Raw genomic sequence first — 19,950 nt, 5'->3', positions numbered from 1 at the left:
TAAAACCTTCCAATGAGCAAAAAAAGTTATGCAGCAAATGTCAAATGAGAATATCAATAGTTTCTGTGTCCTAGAGAGATTTGAAACTGGTGTTGATTCTTTGGATGTGTAACCCTGAAACATAACACAATCTTTTCCTTGTTTTATGACTAAATAAGACAAAGTGTAAAAAAAAAAATTCTTTTTTAAAAAACAGTTTCAGATACCTGATGAGACTCTGGTCCAGTGGATGGTGGGCAGGGGATTTCCAACAGCCTCACAAGGAAGAAAGGCATCCGAGTTAGTGGGAACAGTAAAACTTGCTGCTTTTCCTCCAACTATTCTGGGCCTTTCAAATATATTCCTAGACAGAGAATCAAAGGGAAGGCGTTCAGAAGTTGTTATTTTTTGAACTGGTGTCTCATCAAAGCCATTTTTCTTTGCAGTCTTCTGAATATCCCAATTTGAAGCATGAGTGGTGTCCTCTGGCAAGCCTGGAGTGGGCAATATGCTCACTACTGGCATTTTGCCTTTTTCAGCAATTTCTGGGTATGACTTGTGCCATAAGTGGTTTTCTGACCAGGGAGAGAAAGTCAGTTTAGAATTCTGTGGTTTAACTGTTACTAGTGCTGGTGTAGAGGCAGAATGAAACAGATTGGAGTAGATAAAGTGGGTGGTTCCAATTGTGACCTTGACATTTGGGCGAACTCTGGGAGATGTTGCAACCTCTGCTAATTGCTGTGGATTAGCATTGTGCCTAGAGTATTCATGTGGCTTGATCATTGTATTTGTCATCATCCTAAAAACGGGAGTTGCCATGTTGTCTGTGACTGCACTTTGATTACTCAAGGGATGGGAGGTGGGAATTGGCACTGGAGCAGCAGTGACACTCCGGAATGGTGGCATGGTTGAGTGTCTAATGATTGTGTTCCTAGTTGTGGTGCTCTGGTGTAGTTTGCTGGACAAAGTGATTTCAGGAACAATCCTGCTCTTCAAAGACTGAGTATTCTCTTGGGGTAGTTCTTCAATTACATCTGTCAGAGTAAGTGTTCTTGGATAAAGACCCATTGTGCTTGAAATTCCTTTTGTGTTTTCTAAGGGAGAATGAGTGAAAGCAAAGATACTGGGCTTGGTTGAAGTTTCAGTTGCAGTTAGATCAGGAGGTATCATAGTAGTGGATGCAGTGAAGCCAGAACTCTGACTGGGAGAGGAGTATGGGTCATTCCTGTTCCTCTGAGGCTCCTTTTTTCTTTGTATGTTTCGTGTGCTGGGTCTGGCTATTTGGGTTTTACTGATAATGACTGATGCAGGGGCAGTAGGAGGCACGGTCAGCCTGGCTATCTGCATTGATATGAAATTGTTGGTACTTGATTCTTTGCTTGCGATATTAAGAGGTGTAGGGTAAACTGGTGGAAAGGGCAGCTTTTTCATTGTTGGGAGACTTATAGGACTGTGTGTTTCAGTGATATTTTGGTGAGTTGTAGCTGATGTTATAGATGGAATTTGCATCACACTTGTTGAGAGTGTTGTGAAGTGGAAAGGGAAAACTTTATCTGTGGGTAAAGCAGGAGATATTTTAGTAAGCATTGTGGCTGTGCTTTTTGGTGAGCTAAATTGATGCTGATTCTTTAACCTCTCTTTTTGGACACGGTTATTTACAAAGATCTGATGCCAGGGAATTTTCCTTCTTAAAAATCTTGTAATGGCTGTAGTAGTAGACATAGATGGCTTGGTGGTGGGATCTGGAAGTGGTGATATAAACATTGAATCTCTTTTAACTTCATTGGTATTAGACACACTTGGGTAACCATTATTTGTTATAGTTTTTTCCACAGGTAAGGATTTGGAGGCATGAGTCATAACTGCATCATTTGGAGTCACTTGGGTACTTTCAGCAGTGAAATATTTTATTGTGGGTATTGTTTTCTCAATATTTACATTTGGTTTGTTCTCAAATAGTAATGATGGATTGTGGACTAGAGTTGTAGACTCTTCTTCTGTGACTTTGGAAGTTTCAGCTTTGGTGAGCATGAGAGGGGAAGAACTTGGAAAAGACAATGCTGCTGCAGCAGTGGTGAGCCTTTCCCCGGGAGAACAGGATGGGCACACCACACTGACCTTTGTGGCTGAAAATGCAGTAGTGCTTTCTTCAGAAGAAACTCTGAATGTTGGTCTCACAAAGCCGTATCTGTATTGTCGAAGAATTGGAGTTCTATATGGGCTGGTAATTCGACCCCTACCCCAAATTTTCCTCCGTCTTCCAAAGCGCCTAGATGTTAGTGGGGTGTTAGTTGTACTATTTCTAGGAATCTGTGACTGAGAATGAGCAGCAGTGTATGGGCCTGAAGGTATCTCAGAGATGCTAAGCTTTTGAGTAATGTATGGATAGAGGTGATTGCTCCTGGGGTCACTGACTCCTGTTACAGATGTCTGATGACTATTTGTGGCATTTACTGACCCTAAGAATATATCAGCTTTGCTGTTAGCACTGCTCAGCATTTTGATATTGGCATCTTTGCTCATAGTCCCCACTGCTTTTGGGACTGTACTTTGTAAATGCTCTCTTTTCCTCCCAGTGTTGTCAGCTTCCTGAAATTGCATTGCTTCAGGTAAGAGAGGAAAGATAGTAGAGAAATTTTCATTGGTTGTGCCTTGCATTTTGCTTGATAATGTTGGGTTGATATTCTTTGACATGGCTGTAGTTTTAATAGGAGATGGCTTGAAATCTATTGTTTTTTCAGGTGGTAGGATTTGTGGACCCACAACTGGAGAGACTTCAGTGACAGCAGTTACATTTGTCACAGGGCTATCAGGTATTTTTCTGGAATTGGCAATCAGTGTCCTTGCCAGAACACTAGGAGCCTCAGTTGCCAGGGCCATCATTTCCTCATCTGGAGGGAGCATGCCTGAAGAGTCTATTTCCTCCCCAGGTATCTTCAGGAGTTGGGTGACCACTGAAGGGGGCCTTGCCGTAGTAGTTTCTTGCTTCTCTGGCATAGTATTCTTTTTAGCTTTCTCCAAAAGTGCTGCCCAGTGCCCTGGGTCAATTCTCCGAGCAGAGGAAGGGAAGGGCCTCCTGTGCTCTCTAAAATGTCGATTTGGTGAATCTCCTCGTCGCCGGTGTATTGACTCGCGATAGTTGTGCTTTTTACTTGTGCTCAAGACTTGTTTTCCAGTCTCAGCTCCCAGTGGAGCAGAGGTAGGGAGTTGCACAGCTGGTGGGTCCATAAGATGAGCAATGGGATTGGGCTCAAGTCCAGATCCATCTGTTTCTGCATTTTGCTCTACTGGCCTTTGCCCTTTTGTTTTGACTGAAACTTGGTAATTCAAAAAGTCGACCCCTGATGGGTTGGCTGCTACACAGCAATAATAACCTTGGTTTTTTTGGGTGACCTGTAATATTCTTAGTGTGCCATTGTTAAGAATTTGCTTGTCTCTGGAGGACTGATAAAACACAGTGTTTCCTGGGAGAACCCAGCTAACAGAGGCATCTGGGATACCAGAAGAATGGCATGGAAGGTCAAGTGTTTCACCAATGAAAACTGTATAATGAGCCCCATTTTCATGATGGGCTTCTATGGAGGGCTCTACCACAGTAATTCTATAGGTGAGAATATCTGCATCATCATAATTGGTGCTTATGCAGTGGTATATGCCTGTGTCAAAACTATCAGCCATCTGGAGTTCTAGTTTTCCACTTTTGTCTATTAGGATTCGTCCATCCTCACTAACATAAGGGGCTCTCACTTTACTCCCATCAACCAGAAGCCACTCCAAATGTGGGGTAGGGTCTCCTTGGCCTGGGCATTCTAGGCTAATGGTCCCACCAATCAAAACAGTGCGTTCCAGCTTAGTATTGTTATCTCTGGAAATCATGGTCCATTTATGTTTCACTGGCCTTATTTCTGCCCTTGGTAAAATGACTTGAACATCACTGGCATACTGGATGTGCAATGTACTGAGTGTGCTGGCAGTTCTATTTAGCTGCAAGGAGATTTGGTCTTGCATTAACCAAGGGGGATCTATGGTGAGTTCAGCCTCTATGTCGGTAAAGATGTCTTCAGGTTTAGGAGCCACCTGTTTATATTTGTAGCAGCGTTGTGGTGTTTCAGTGAGCAAGTGGCTCCTTTCTAGAATCAGAGGAGAATCACTGTACAAAGCCAGGACTTGCCACACTCGCTGAATGTGATTGTTATCTATGTTACACACCAGAAATGTTGAAAATGATGTATTTAGCATGATATAGTCATTTTCTTCAGTGAATGCAGTGGATGATGTCTTTGAGGGTTTTTGGATACTGCAGACCATGTTAGCTTCATTTCCAAACTGATCTGTCATATTCAAAGTGATGGAGCCAAGGGGTGCCATGAAATCTTGGGGAGAGATGGACACAGGACTGCTGTCTTCCAGAACAGTCAGGCTCTTTAATTTCAGGGATGGGTCGATGGTTGGCTTGGCACACAGAAAAGCTGCAGCTGGGACCATAGCTAAGGGCGTGCCTTTAGAGGTCCTGGGGTTCATGCAAAGTGGACATTGCTGAGGACTGGAAGGACTTCTGTCTTTTTTGCATTTTGTTATATCTAGGAAAAATGACAATTGAGTTATTGCCAGTTGTGGCCTCTTTACATTTGAACATTTTAAAGAAATAGCTTTTGCTAAAATTTGGAAGAACAATTTGGAAATTTTAGTGTATAATAGGAAGTTTCCTACTTTTTTGTCTTTAGGTTGATTTCTAAAAAGATATTGTCTATATACCCTGCCACAGTATTATATCCATGGTCACAAGGATTTTTGTCTGTCTTGTTGACTGCTTTATTTCCAGTACCTAGCAAGTGCCTGATATATATTTGGTACTCAGAAATATTACCTAAAAGAATAATTTCCTTATATAGGGAAACAAAATAATAAGCTTATGTTTCCCACTTTTTACTAAAAGTAGTTCAGTTCTATTTCCTCATTTTAATGTTTGTGAAGGGTCATAGAACTTCATTGTCCTTTAAAAGATTAAATGTTTGGTAGAATTCACAAACAGCTTAAGAAGAGTTAATACCTATTCTCCTCAACTATTCCAAAATACAGAAGAGGAAGGAAGGTTTCCAAACACATTCTATGAGGCCAGCATTACCTTGATACCAAAACCAGACAAAGACACCACAAAACAAGAAAACTAAAGGCCAACATCCTTGATGAATATACATGTAAAAATCCTCAACAAAATATTAGCAAACTGCATTTAACAATACATTAAAAGGACCATTCACCATGATCAAATGGGATTTATTCTGGGGACACAAAGATGGTTCAATATTCACAAATCAATGTGATAAACTACATCAACAAACAAAGGGTTAAAATCATAGGGTCATCTCAACAGATGAATAGGAAACATTTGACAAAATTCAACATCTGTTCATGATAAAAACTATCAACAAAGTGGGTTTAGAGGACACGTACTTCAACAGAATAAAGGCCAAATATGACAAACCCACAGCTAACATCCTCCTGGTGAAAAACTGAGAGCTTTCCTCTAAGATCAGGAGCAAGACTAGGATGTCCACTCTCACCACTTTTATTCAACACAGTACTCTTCAGAAGTCCTACTTGCAGCAGTCCCACAAGAAAAAGAAATAAAAGGCATCCAGATTGATGTGGAAGAATGAAAACTGTCACTGTTTGCAGATGACATGACACTGTATGTAAGAAATCTTAAAAACTACACAAAAAAAACTGTTAGAAATGACGAATTCAATAAAGTCACAGGATACAAAATAAACATACAGAAATCGGTTGCATTTCTATACACTAATAATGAACAGATGAAAGAGAACCTAAGAAAACAATCCCATTTACAATTGCATCAGAAATAATAAAATACCAAAGAGGTGAAAAATCTATACTCTGGGAACTATAAGACATTGACAAAAGAAACTGAAGGCAACATAAACAAATATAAAGATATTCCATGCTCATGGATTGGAAGAATTAATTAAAATGTCTGTACTAACCAAAGCAATCTACAGATTTAATATAATCCCTATCAAAATACCCACATTTTTCACAAATCTGAAACATATATTACTATATTCATGTTACCACAAAAATCCCAAATTGCCAGAGCAATTAAGATAAACAAAGCTGCAGGTATTACAATCCCAGATATCAAGATACACCACAAAGCCATAGTAATCAAAACAGAATGGTACTGGCACTAAAACAGACACATAGATCAATGGAACAGAATAGAGAGTTCAGAAATAAACCTATACTTACATAGTCAATTAATGTATAACAAAGGAGGCAGGAATATACAGTGGGGAAAAGACAGACTCTTCAATAAATGGTGCTGTCAAAACTGGACAGCTACATGCAAAAGAATGAAACTAGACCACTTTCTTACATAATACACAAAAATAAACTTGAAATGGATTAAAGACCTACATGTGAGACCTGAAACCATAAAAATCCTAGAAGAGAGCACAGGCAGTAATGTATCTGACATTGACCATAGAAACCCTTCTCTAGATATGTCTCCTTGCGTAAGGAAAACAAAAGCAAAAATAAACTATTGGGACTACACCAAAATAAAAAGCTTTTGCACAGTGAAGGAAATCATCAACAAAAAGACAACCTACTGAAAGAAGGTATTTGCAAATGATATATCCAATAACTAGTTAGTATCCAAACTATATAAAGGACTTCTACAACTCAACACCAAAAAACAAAAACCCCAAGCAATTTGATTTAAAAATGGGCATAGGACATGAATACATTTTTTTTTTCAAAAAAGACATACAGATGGCTAATAGATACATGAAAAGATGCTCAACATCACTTGTCATCAGGGAAATGCAAATCAAAACCACAATGAGAGATCATCTTACACTATCAGTTGGCTAAAATAAAAAAGACAAGAAATAAGTGTTGGCAAGGGTATGGAGAAAAAGGAACCTTCATGCACTATTGGTGGGAATGTAAATTGGTGCAGCCACTGTGGAAAACAGTATGGAGGTTCCTCAAAAAATAAAAAAAATAGAATTACCAAATGGTCTAATAATTCCACTACTGGGTATTTACCCAAAGAATATAAAAATACTAATCTGAAAAGATAGATGCACCCCTATGTTTATTGCAACATTATTTACAATAGCCAAGATTTGGAAGTAACCTAAGTGTCTATCAATAGAGGAATGGATAAGGAAGATGTGGTATGTATATATATTGGAATATTGGCAAAAAAAAAAAGAAAAGAAAAGAAAAAGAAAAAAAGAAAGGAGATTGTGTCATTTGTGACAACAGGGATGGACTCCAAACCCTTGAGTATGTACTCCAGTGTGACAGGTAGGGCTACCTACAGCTGGCTCAGCATTCTTTGGTAAATTTTAAAATCTAAACCTATGCAGAAAAGGTAGCTGGCAAGCCTGAAAATCCTTGAGTACGCATAAGAAGCTCTTCTTAATCACCCACTTACCAACCAGCTATGACCCTTAACCTACTCATCAGTACCCTGTGTTCAGACTCTACCAAAGCAAAGAACATGGCAGACTTCTGGCTTAATTAAACCTCATCACAGAATTATACTCACATCTTGGTATGCTTACTATTGCTAGCACCTGGACCAGAGTTAGCAGGCCCTGGACATCAGGTATTTTACTTCAGATGCAGATCTTATCATGTTACTTTCATTCTCTCCGTCACACAGACATGCTTTCCATTTCTCAACCTGCCATGCCTTATTAGGCTCTGGAATATGCTGTTCCTTCTACTTCCCATCATTTGCCATCTGGCACGCCTTCTTCCATCAATATCTAACTATTTACATCCTTCAGGACCCAGTCACAACACCACTTCTGGGTGGGCTTTCTGCTTTATGTTCTCCTAACCTTTCACTCCTCACCCATCCACTGTTAGAATGACTAGTTATCTGTCTTCCCACAAGACTATAACATCCATACTTACTTATCTGTATGTCCCTGGCCTCAGCCGGTGGATGCCCGGGAAAGATTGGCGGGAGGGATGAAGGTGGGCAAGCAGGCCTAATTCTAAGGTCATATTTCTGCCACTTCTTAACTTGTAACTTGAGATGGGTCTTAAAATTGAAGGTGTTTTACAGTAGCACCTGACCAGCTGTCAGTCTTGAAACGGCTTCCGCTATCGCACACGAACACTATCTTAGCTATTTACATTGTTTTCTCTCTAACTGAGTTACATGCACTGTCGGTACCATATATTAAGTTTGCCACTTAAAATATTTATATTAAGGGGCGCCTGGGTGGCTCAGTCAGTTAGGTGTCTGACTCTTGGTTTCAGCTCAAGTCCTGATCTCAGGGTCATGAGATCAAGCCTTGCTTCGGGCTCTGTGCTCAGCACAGAGTCAGCTTGAGATTCTCTCCCTCTGCCCCTCCCCCTGCTCTCTCTCTCTAAAATAAAATCTTAAAAAAAAAAAAAAGTTTGCTTTAAGATTACACTATGCTTTGGCACTAAAACAAGAAATTATTAGGTAGGTAAAAAAGGCCTGGAAACAGAAGTTAGACATAAATTTAATGTTAGTAAAACAAATGTTTATCAAAGAAATAGCCACAAATCATTTTATTTATTTTTAATTTTATTTTGTTATGTTAGTCACCATACATTACATCATTAGTTTTTGATGTAGTGTTCCATGATTCATTGTTTACGTATAACACCTAGTGCTCCATTCAATACGTGCCCTCCTTAATACCCATCACCAGACTAACCCATCCCCCACCCCCCCTCCCCTCTAGAACCCTCAGCTTGTTTCTCAGAGTCCATAGTCTCTCATGGTTCGTCTCCCCTCCAATTTCTCCCCCTTCATTTTTCCCTTCCTACTATCTTTTTTTTTTTTAAGGGACTTCATCAAGATAAAAAGCTTTTGTACAGCAAAGGAAACAGTCAACAAAACCAAAAGACAACCGACAGAATGGGAGAAGATATCTGCAAATGACATATCAGATAAAGGGCTAGTATCCAAAATCTGTGAAGAACTTATCAAATTCAACACCCAACGAACAACTAATCCAATCAAGAAATGGGCAGAAGACATGAACAGACATTTTTCCAAAGACATCCAAATGGCCAACAGACTCATGAAAAAGTGCTCAACATTGCTCGGCATCAGGGAAATCCAAATCAAAACCTCAATGAGATACCACTTCACACCAGTCAGAATGGCTAAAATTAACAAGTCAGGAAATGACAGATGTTGGTGAGGATACGGAGAAAGGGGAACCCCCCTACACTGTTGGTGGGAATGCAATCTGGTGCAGCCACTCTGGAAAACAGTATGGAGGTTCCTCAAAAAGTTGAAAATAGAGCTACAAATCCTTATTTTATAGAGAAACAAGACAATGAGCTTTGTGGAACCTAAGCAGGGACGATACCCACATATAGATAAAGCTGTGTTACACTGGACTACTGAAATATGTGCAAAAGGATTGCCTAGCCCATGCCAGGTGAAGCAACTGAAGACATGAGGAACTGTCACTCTCTTGGAATGGGTGAAAAAAATGTGTAAGCAGAAGTTGATGTGACTCATTCATGAGTCTTATAGGATTATCATTAAGTTGATGTGACTCATTCATGAGTCTTATAGGATTATCATTAAGGCATCAGAGTCAAAAGGAGAACACATAATTATTTAGACAGGACTGAAAGATGTTAGCCCTAATGGGTTTTGCTAATTATATATGTGTGTATGTGTGTGTGTGTGTGTGTAGAATATATACATACACAATTTGGGGACATATTAAGATCATAGGTGGGTGGTGGCCTCATTTGTATTCACCATCAAAATGGTTAATTAATCAAAGCTTAGTTTAACAAAAATTGAGTACCTACTATGTTCTAGGCACATTCTAGGAGCTAGATATAAATAAATCAGACATAGGATAAAAAAGGTAAAAGACATTTAATACTAATAAATACAATAAAATGTTTTCCATTCTTGAATGGAATTGTGGGTAACCTGAAAGTGGTGAAATGATGATAGGTGGCCCTTGAACAACTCAGGTTTGAACTGTGTGGGTCCACTTATATGTGAATTTCTTCAATAAATATACTGGAAATTTTTTTTGGAGATTTGTGACAATTTGAAAAACATCACAGACAAACCACATAGCCTAGAAACATTGAAAAAGTTTTAAAAAAATGTATGTCACAAATGCATAAAATATGCACAAATCCATTATAAAAAGTTAAAATTTATCAGAACTTATACACACACTTAAAGATGATATGTTGAGAAAAATGTAAGCAAAGGTACAATATTAAATCATAACTGCCTAAAATTAACTGTAGTACATGCTGTACTACCATAATAATTTTGTAGCCACCTCCTATTGCTATTGAGGTGAGCTCAAGTGTTGTATCCATTTAAAAATGCTGTATGACACTAATCATCTACGTGTAATTTATCTCTCCAGTAAATTGGGTACTGCAGTAAAAAGTGATCTCTCATGGTTCTCATGTAGTTTTCATCATGTTTAGTGCAGTATCACAAACCTTGAATAATACCATGGACCCATACAAAGTGCCACTAGTGATGCTGGAAATGCTCCCAAGAAGCAGAGAAAAGTTATGACATTACAAGAAAATGTTAATATGAAGTTTGCAGCTGCAGTTACCTGCCACTTTAACATAAAGGAATCCAGTGTAAGGAAAGAAAATTCCTTGTAAGAAATTTCTTTGTAAGAAAAGAAAAGGAAATTCCTGAAGCTGTCACGGCAGCTACACCAGCAGGTGTGAAAACCTTGCACTTTTTGCAAAATACCTTTTTATCTTATGTTGAAAAATACAGGATTGCTGTAAGAAAGGCATATCTGTAGACTCTAATATGATTCGAGAAAAAAGCAAAGTCATTCTATGAAACTTAGAGCAAAAGGAAGGAGAAGGATCGGGTGCCTGGGTGGCTCAGTTGGTTAAGCGACTGCCTTCGGCTCAGGTCATGATCCTGGAGTCCCGGGATCGAGTCCCGCATCGGGCTCCCTGCTCAGCGGGGAGTCTGCTTCTCCCTCTGACCCTCCCCCCTCTCATGTGCTCTTTCTCTCTCTCATTCAGTCTCTCAAATAAATAAATAAAATCTTAAAAAAAAAAAAAAAAAAGAAAGGAGAAGGATCTAAACCCGGAGAATTTAATGCCAGCAAAGGATGGTTTGATAATTTTAGAAAGAGATTTAGCTTAAAATATATCAAGATAACAAGAGAAGCAGCTTTCACCATCCAAGAGGGAGTAGATGAGTTTCCAGACACCATCACAAAAATCATTAAGGAGAAAGGATATCTGCCTGAACAGGTTTTTAATGTAGACGAAAGTATCCTATTCTGGGGGGGGGGGGGGAAGGCTACGAAGGACATTTATTAGTAAGGAAGAGAAGGAAGCACCTGGATTTAAGGCAGGAAGGGATAGGCTAACTTCACTGTTGTATGCAAATGCATTTGGGGTTCATGATTAGGACTTCCCTTATTTATGAAGCTGCTAACCCCAGAGCCTTGAAGGGAAATGATAAAACACCAGTTGCCAGTCTTTTGGTTGTACAGCAAAAAGGCCTGGATGATGAGAATATTTTTTCCAAACTGGTTCCATTGATTCTTTGTTCCTGAAGTCAGGAAGTACCTGGCCAGCAAGGGACTGCTTTGTAAAGTTCTTTTAATGTTGGGTAATGCCCCTGGCCACCCAGAACCCTATGAGTTCAACACCAAAAGCATCAAAGTGGCTTACTTGTCCCCACAACACATTTCTAATTCATCTTCTAATTCAGGGGGTCCTAAGGGGATCATTAGGCTCATTAATCACAATATTCTATGGAAGAGAACCCCTGATAGAACATCATGAATATCTAGAAGGATTACACCATTGAAAATGCCATTGCGGTTATAGGAAAAGCCATGGAAGCCATCAAGTCTGAAATGGTAAATTCCTGCTGGAGAAAACCAAGTCCAGACGGTGTGTGTGACTTCAAAAGATTTACCCCAGAGCCAATCAAGAAAATCATGAAAGACTGGATATGAAAAAAAAAAAAAAAAAAGGGATGGGGGAGCAGGTCGGGGAAGTGGTGGTGAAGGGCTTCAAGATACAGATCTTGGAGAAACTCAAGAGCTAATAGATACCACACCAGAGAGATTAACAGAAGATGACTTGATAAAGATTAATGCTTCCAAACCGGTGCCTAATGATGAAGACGACACAGAGAAAGCAGCGCCAGAAAACAAACTGACCTTAGACAGTCTGGCAGAAGGGTTCCTATTATTCAAAGACTGCCTTTGACTTGCTTTAGGACATGGACCCTTCTGTGCTTTGGGCACCAAAACTAAAGCAAATGGTGGAAGAATGACCGGTGCTGTATAGAAACATTTTTAGAAAAGTAACAGAGCAAAAAGTCCGACAGAAATGACAAGGTATTACTGTAAAGTTACAGCAAGTGTACATGCCTCTCCTGCCTCCCTTTCCGCCTCCTCCGCTTCTTTGATGCCAAGACCAGTGCCTCGTCTTCCTCCCTCACCCATCCAATGTGAAGGTGATGAGGGTGAAGACCTAATGATGATCCACTTCCTCATAATGAACAGTAAGTAATTTTCATGCTGTAGAGCTAATGAACTTACCTATGGTGCATGTGTTTGGTGAAAATCCAATAACTGTATAGAAAGAACTGTGTGAGATGCTTTGGTGTTATTGCTTCAGTTTTCGTTACGTCGAATATCAGGTGCAAGACTTGTATGGAAGTGGATAGCATTTCCTTACATAGGCATGCAGTGAGTGATATTTAATATAAAATTAATGTGTTAGTTTACTTACTGTCTCATAACTTTTCTTTCAAAGAATTACGTTGACATACAATATGCCTCTCTCTTGTAATCAGAGAAACTGCATTATCAGCCTCTCAGCACAGGTAAGTGGTTTAAAAAAAGAAAAGTTTCCAGTATTGTATTATGAATAAGACTAACACTATATACCATAAACATTTTATAATGATTCATTCCTTAGTGTATAGGCTAGGCTACCATAAAGCAATTATATTGTTGCTTCATTATCAAATGCATGTCGTTAAGCGTCTGCCTTCGGCTCAGGTCATGATCCTGGGGTCCTGGGATCGAGCCCCGCATCGGGCTCCCTGCTCGGTGGGAAGCCTGCTTCCCCCTCTCCCACTCCCCCTGCTTGTGTTCCCTCTCTCGCTGGGTCTCTCTCTGTCAAATAAATAAAATCTTTAAAAAAGGTGAATTTCTTTTTGACATTATCTTTTCATTTTTGATGTTTAGCATTAGTAATACATATAATATCTACAGTGTTTTATATCATATAAGACATTACTGATACAGGTACTGACATAATTTATCTTGTAAGCAGATGGTGTATATTTACAGTATTGATAAATACAGTACAGTGCTGTAAATGTATTTTTCTTATGATTTTCTCAGAAAGCTTTTCTCTAGCTTTATTATAAGAATACAGTATAAAATACATATAAAATATAAAATGTGAGTTAATTGGCCATTTTGTTATCAGTAAGGCTTTCAGTCAACAGTAGGCTATTGGTTAAGTTTGGGGGGATTCAAAAGTTATACATAGATTTTCAACTGTGTTGGGGGTCAACATATTGTTCAGGGGTCAACTAGATTCAAATACAGATAAGGTGAGTGGAAGAGCACCAGGCTTCCCAGAAGGGAAGTGCTCCAGGCAGGAGGGCCACAGGGATGAGATAATAAAACAGTGAGGAGTGGGTCTGGGATGGCAGGGGGTGCTGAGGATTGGAAAGGAAGGAAACGAGGCTGAGGCTAGACTAGGAGCTGCTAGGCTAAGGAGCTCAGGCTTTGTTCAGTAGGCCAAGATCAGCAAATTATTTTATGTAAAGGGCCAGATAGTAAAGATTTTAGGTTTGTGGACTATGGGTCTCTGACAGAGCAATTGGACAACAAAGCAGCCACAGACCTAGGCATGACTGTATTCCAATAAAACTCTATTTACAAAAGCCTTGTAGAGGGCTGTAATTGGCCCGTGGGCTATAATTTGCCAATTCTTTTGGCATCTGTGAAGCTACATTCAGGTGTGGTCACCTCGTACGTAGTTCAGTCTGTCATTCCTCAGACACAAACCTTCTTGAACACTTCATCCTTGAGCTCTTGTTTCTCCCCACTCCAGTCCCTCCTGTCCACTGCTCATAAATTGACCAGCCTCCCAAAGCATCTCTGTGTTCAAAGCTTTCACTGTAAAATCTCTTTTGTCTGTAGGAAAAAGTACAATCATGATAGCCTGGCATTCAGTGCTCCCTATGGTGGATTTCAAAACACCCTGCCAGTCTATATTGAGCCTATGCCAGAAAATTGGGCTACTCATTACCCTCTTCATGTAGCTTGTTCTGTCTTCATGTACAAAGCAGTTTCTCCACCCCAAATACATTTTAGAGAGGATTCGACTTTTGACTTTCTGCTTTTCTACTTTCTAGCTGTGTGACCTGGGTGGGTGGCCGTGAAAATAATAATGCTTCACGTTTATTGAGTGCTTGCTTTGTGCCATACATTGTGCTAAGTACTTTGTATGTATTAATTATTCTTTCCAATTATCATCAACTATATTCTAAATGACTAGCCCAAGACACCCAAATTTCCTAAGCCTCAGTTTCTTCATTTGTAAATGGAGGATTATTGTGAGGATTAAATAGAAAGCATCTAGAACAATGTCAACCACAAACTCAGTACATGTTAACTCCCTACTAGCTCTTGTATTCTTTCTTTTCCCTTTGATGTATCTTTTATGGCCCAGTCCAATTTTCCTCCTTTTTAATCAAGGCAGAAGTAAATTTTTACTGACTCTGAGCTTTTATGGAACTAAATCTTCAATATAAGTATTTTGATGTTGTTCATTTTAAGCCTTATTGTCTTTTTATGTGTTTAGCATATTTGCCTAAAATATTTGCTCTTTGAGAGCTAAGGTGGTATCTATTGCCCTAAAGTAATTCTCAATGTTCAGTTAATGTTTTCTGATTTGCTTTTTAACTAAATAACTGACAACACACATACACATGCACATGCACACACACACACACACGCATATAAGATATATATATATATATATAAATATGATGGCAGCAACTTCAGACCTTTTCCACTTTTCCCAAGCTTCTGGCCTTGACCCCATTCTAGGATCCTCCTCAGTCACCTCTCTTGCACCTTCACAGGGGAGGAAAAGCCATCAGATAATAGCTTCCTTTGTCTTTTCTACCAGACCCAGGAGTTCTCTTTTCTCCTTCTCCTAAGGAAAATCCTTCCACCTAGTCTGGATCTCTTGCCCTCCAGTCTTCTCATGGGACTTGTTCAATGGATGACCTGCCCCTTCTGAAGTGTTGTCACCTTCTCCCTCTTAATCTCTTCTCACCTTGAACATGCTCAAGTCTCCCTCATGCTTGAAGAATCCAGTGTGATTACACATTTCCATCTGGCTGCATCCTCCCTCATTCCCTCACCTCAAGCCAAACCTCTCCAAAAAAGTAGACTGCTCCCTGCCTTCCACCTCTCTCTCTCCACACAGCAGTCTATCCCCCCGTCACTCTCTCCAAAGTAACCACCCACCCCTTTGATGCCAAAATCAGTAGGTTCCTTTCAGTCATTATCTTAAAGACTTAATTATTTAATCAGATTTCAACAGTTAATAGTGCATTTGGTTGTCCATTTCTGTCTCCCCTCCCCTGCAAGAATGTAAGCTCCGTTATGGAGCTATCTTATTCATTTTTAGATCCCTGTGTTGTGATCTCTTGTTCATAGTAGGTTTATAATAAGTACTTGTTGACTGAATAGATCTTGCCCTCTTCATGGCAAATTTTACTTTCCCCATCAAAGCACATTTCACACACTGGTTATCTGTTTGCTTATCTGTAACCCACCAGAGGATGGTTAGAGCAGAGACAGTGCTCTTGATAGTTCTATCACCAAGCACAGGATCTTGACTAGAACTCCAAAAAAATGTGTATTGACTGAAAGGAAGATAAGAAAAGGGAAGGGTTTTTATGGTGTGGTAAGTAAAGAAGAGTAACACACACAGACATTCCTTATTTCCTAATTTTGCCAGAACGTATGGATAGTTGACCTGAAACAATACACAAATAATTCATTAAAGAGAATTCATTACCACTAAGTTATTATTTAGTGTCCATTTTCTCTCCAGCTAAATTACCTTGGCCTCCCCACTTACTGGTAAAAACCTCCAGGCAGGTTTCCTGTAATTAGGACAAAGAAATAAATAGCATATATACCTGGTTTTTCCTGTATCCAGTCAGACAACCATTTTAAATGGCAATCACAGGTCCATGGGTTCCCATGAAGATAAAGGCTTTCCAAATCAGGCATATTGGAAATCATCTCTTGAGGCAGGGAGCTCAGGAAGTTATCAGACAAGTATAGGTACTTAATGAAAGATGTTTTAAATATCTGGAGGTATTTCAAAGAGACAAATGTATCTGGATGAAGCTTAGTGAGCTGATTTCCTTCCAGGTGCACCAGTCGGAGAAAGGTGAGTCCATAAAAAACCTCTGGGTTTATAAACTCAATATTGTTGTGGTCCATATGTAACCGTGTCAAGCTCCTGAGGCCATAAAAAGTATCTTTCTGAAGTTTTCGGATTTTGTTATAGCTCATTTTTAAGACCTAAGAATAAAAAATAAAAAAACAAAAAAAAAACCCATTTAGTTTGTCAAAGAAATTTTCACAAGAGGGAAAAGTGTATCAATAATAAAACATGTTGGAATTATGGGGCGCCTGGGTGGCTCAGTTGGTTAAGCGACTGCCTTCGGCTCAGGTCATGGTCCTGGAGTCCCGGGATCGAGTCCTGCGTCGGGCTCCCTGCTCGGCGGGGAGTCTGCTTCTCCCTCTGACCCTCCCCCCTCTCATGCTCTCTCTATCTCATTCTCTCTCTCAAATAAAAAAATAAAATTAAAAAAAAAAAACATGTTGGAATTAATCCAGTGCAACATGTGTATCTTGCTTGAATCCTAATTCAAACAAATTAGTTGCAAATTAAATATGAGAATATCAGGGAAATTAGAATACTCATGATAATATTAGGGAATTATTGCTAAAATTTATATATTAATTTTTTGGTTTTTTTTAAAAGATTCCTTAACTCTGAGACATATATGAAGTACCTGCAGATAAAACATTAAGATATCTTATTTCTTTCAAAACAATGCAATGAAGTAAAAAAAAGTACTGGGTAAAAACAGGTGAAACAAGATCTGTTATGTCTTGGTAACTATTCAAACTGGATGACGACATTTTGGGATTTATTATACTATTCTTTTTACTTTCCCTAAGTTTTTAAAAGTTGTCTTGATATTTCAAGGAAATTTAAGATTTCTTAAACCTGAATTTTTCATAAGAAAGAAATATATTGAATTCATCTGTCACATTTGTAACAGTGTTATTGAGATATAATTCACAGGCCATAAAATTCACCTCTCTAAAGTATAAATTAAGTGGTTTTTAGTACAATAGTGGTGCAACCATCTCCACTAAATTTAGAAAGTTTTCATCACCCCAAAATCAAAACTGCCATCACCCCCAAATCAAAACTGCTGCCATTGGCAGTCATTCCCCACCTTCTGCCTAGCCCTAGAAAACCACTAATTTATTTTGTTTCTGTGGATTTACATATTCTGGACATTTAATGTAAATGGAGTCATACAGTATGTAGCCTTCTGTGTCTTGCTTTTTTAAATTTGCCTAATCTTTTCAATACCCATCCCTGTTGTAGAATTAGCCCTTCATTCCTTTTTATTGCAGAACAATATTCCATGTGTACATATAACATATTTTGCTTATCCACTTATCAGTGGTGGACATTTGGGGTGTTTGCCACTTTTTCGTTCTTATGAGGAATATGATTTTGATTGATTTCACATTAAAATCAAAATAACTTTTGAATATTTCAATAGCATGTGGGTATTCTCCAGTTTCGTCTCCACTTATTAGTTCAACATACACCTTCTCCCAAAAAGAAGAGAGAAAAAAATGCTAGTAAAAGCAATGATTTCTTTTTTTTTTTTTTAAAGATTTATTTATTTGGCAGAGAGAGAGAGAGCACAGGGAGAGGGAGAAGCAGGCTCCCCGCTGAGCAGGGAGCCTGACATGGGGCTCCATCCCAGGATCCTGGGATCATGACCTGAGCCGAAGGCAGACGCTTAACCCAAGCACCCCACAATGATTTCTTTTCATTTTTTCTTTCCTGATTTGGCCTAAGATATAACTTTTGTTCAAGAATGCTTTTCTGGAATGCCAAATTCCCTAATAAGCAAAGAAAAACTGACAACATAGAAAAGCTTTGACCTAAATATTACCTGGGAGTACAATCTCAAACTCAGTGTTCTCAATATTTGTTGAAAATGCGGTGAAGAGAATAAATATGTGTGGGGATTTCATGAAGGGGTTGTATTTCATCTAATTCTCTGAAGACATATATTCCAAACAATCCCTGATTAAGCCAGACTAACAGAATCACATGCCCAGACTGAATCCTTTGCATTATACAAACCTGGTATGATGTCAAAATGCTCTATGAACACTGGCATTTTATCTTTTATAAAGATATTGCTGACTTATTATGCTGTATTTATTTTATGAGGAGCTTTGGAATAGAAATCAGAGGTGTCTTGGGGATCAAGATGGTAGAATAGGAAGATTCTGAGCTTACCTCCTTCCATGGACAAACCAGAACTACAACTATTTATAGAACAACTATCTCTGAGAACAAATTGAAGACTTGCAGAAATGATTTTACACAATTAAGGATATAAAGGAAAAGCCATATCACAATGGGTAAGAGGGGCGAAAATGTGGTTTAGTTGGGATCCACAATCCCAGTGTGATGACCCATAAGGGGTATGGGGTCGTATCACAACCATAGAGGCCCTCCTCGAGGAACCAGGGGCTCAAGCCCCACATTAGATTGGACTCCCAAGCCCAGGGGTCCTGGGAAGACATATTGTCTGACTTTGAAAACCAGTGAGGCTTATGTCCGGGAAGGCAGTAAGAAACTGAGACTGTGCTCTTAAAAAGTGTGCATGTAATCTCCTTTGTTCCAAGTCCCAGGGCAGAAGCAGCGCTTTGACAAATGCCTGGGTTACACATAAAGGAGATTATTTTACAGCATGTGCCAGACGAGCAGGGACTTGCTGTAACATTCCTTGGGAATAGAATTGATGGTAGGCACCATTTCTTCTTACTCCCCTTATATCTCACTGGCCCAGTTCTGGTGGGAGCAATTTCTCCCCAAGTAACCCCCCATAGTGAGCCCCATACACTAGAGTGCCTGCAATAGTCACAACCCGACCTCACTGCTAGCCACATTGGAAGCCTGCCCCACCCATCAGTGCATACAAGCCACAACAGGAGGGTACGCACAGTCCACCCAGGGGATACCCCTGGGGCACCTCAGTTGGATGAATCACAGGGGTTTGTGCTACTGGGCCCCACAGGACACCTACATAAAGCTACTCCTCCAAGACTGGGTAATATAACTGATCTACCTAACACATAGAAACAAAGACAAAATGAAGCTACAGAGGAATATGTTCCAAGTGAAATAATCTACCTGAAATATAATTCAGAATAATGACCATAAAGATGCTCACCAAACTCAGAAGACCAAATCAACACAATGAGAACCTCAACCATGAAATAGAAAATATAAAAAGGAATCAATCAGGGCTGAAGAATAACTGAAGTAAAAAATATACTAGAGGTAATTGAGAGATTAGATATAGAGGAATGAATCAATGATGTGGAGGACAGTAGTGGAAATCACTCTATCAGAACAACAAAAAGAAAAAAAGAATTAAAGACTAAATATAGTTTAAGGGATCTCTGGGGCAACATCAGGCATACTAACATTTCCATTATAGGAGTCCCAGAAGGAGAGAGAGAGAAAAAGGCACAGAAAACCCATTTCAAGTAATAATGGCTAAAAACTCCCTAG

General features: G+C 39.3%; 1 protein-coding gene across 1 annotated transcript in view; it reads right to left on the bottom strand.

The window, feature by feature from the left end:
- IGSF10 (immunoglobulin superfamily member 10) overlaps positions 1–19,950 on the bottom strand; it is a 62,399-nt gene that overhangs the window by 6,717 nt on the left and 35,732 nt on the right. Inside the window, exons 3-4 of the mRNA XM_021685968.1 lie at positions 16,235–16,625; positions 207–4,559 (exon numbers count right to left, since the gene is read on the bottom strand). Coding sequence (XP_021541643.1) covers positions 207–4,559; positions 16,235–16,625 — 4,744 coding nt within the window. The remainder of the gene's footprint in view (positions 1–206; positions 4,560–16,234; positions 16,626–19,950) is intronic.

The sequence above is a fragment of the Neomonachus schauinslandi genome, chromosome 1, assembly GCF_002201575.2.
Source record: "Neomonachus schauinslandi chromosome 1, ASM220157v2, whole genome shotgun sequence".
NCBI lineage: Eukaryota > Metazoa > Chordata > Mammalia > Carnivora > Phocidae > Neomonachus > Neomonachus schauinslandi.
Note: the sequence above shows the minus strand (reverse complement) of the source record. Positions and strands in the feature narration are given on the sequence as shown.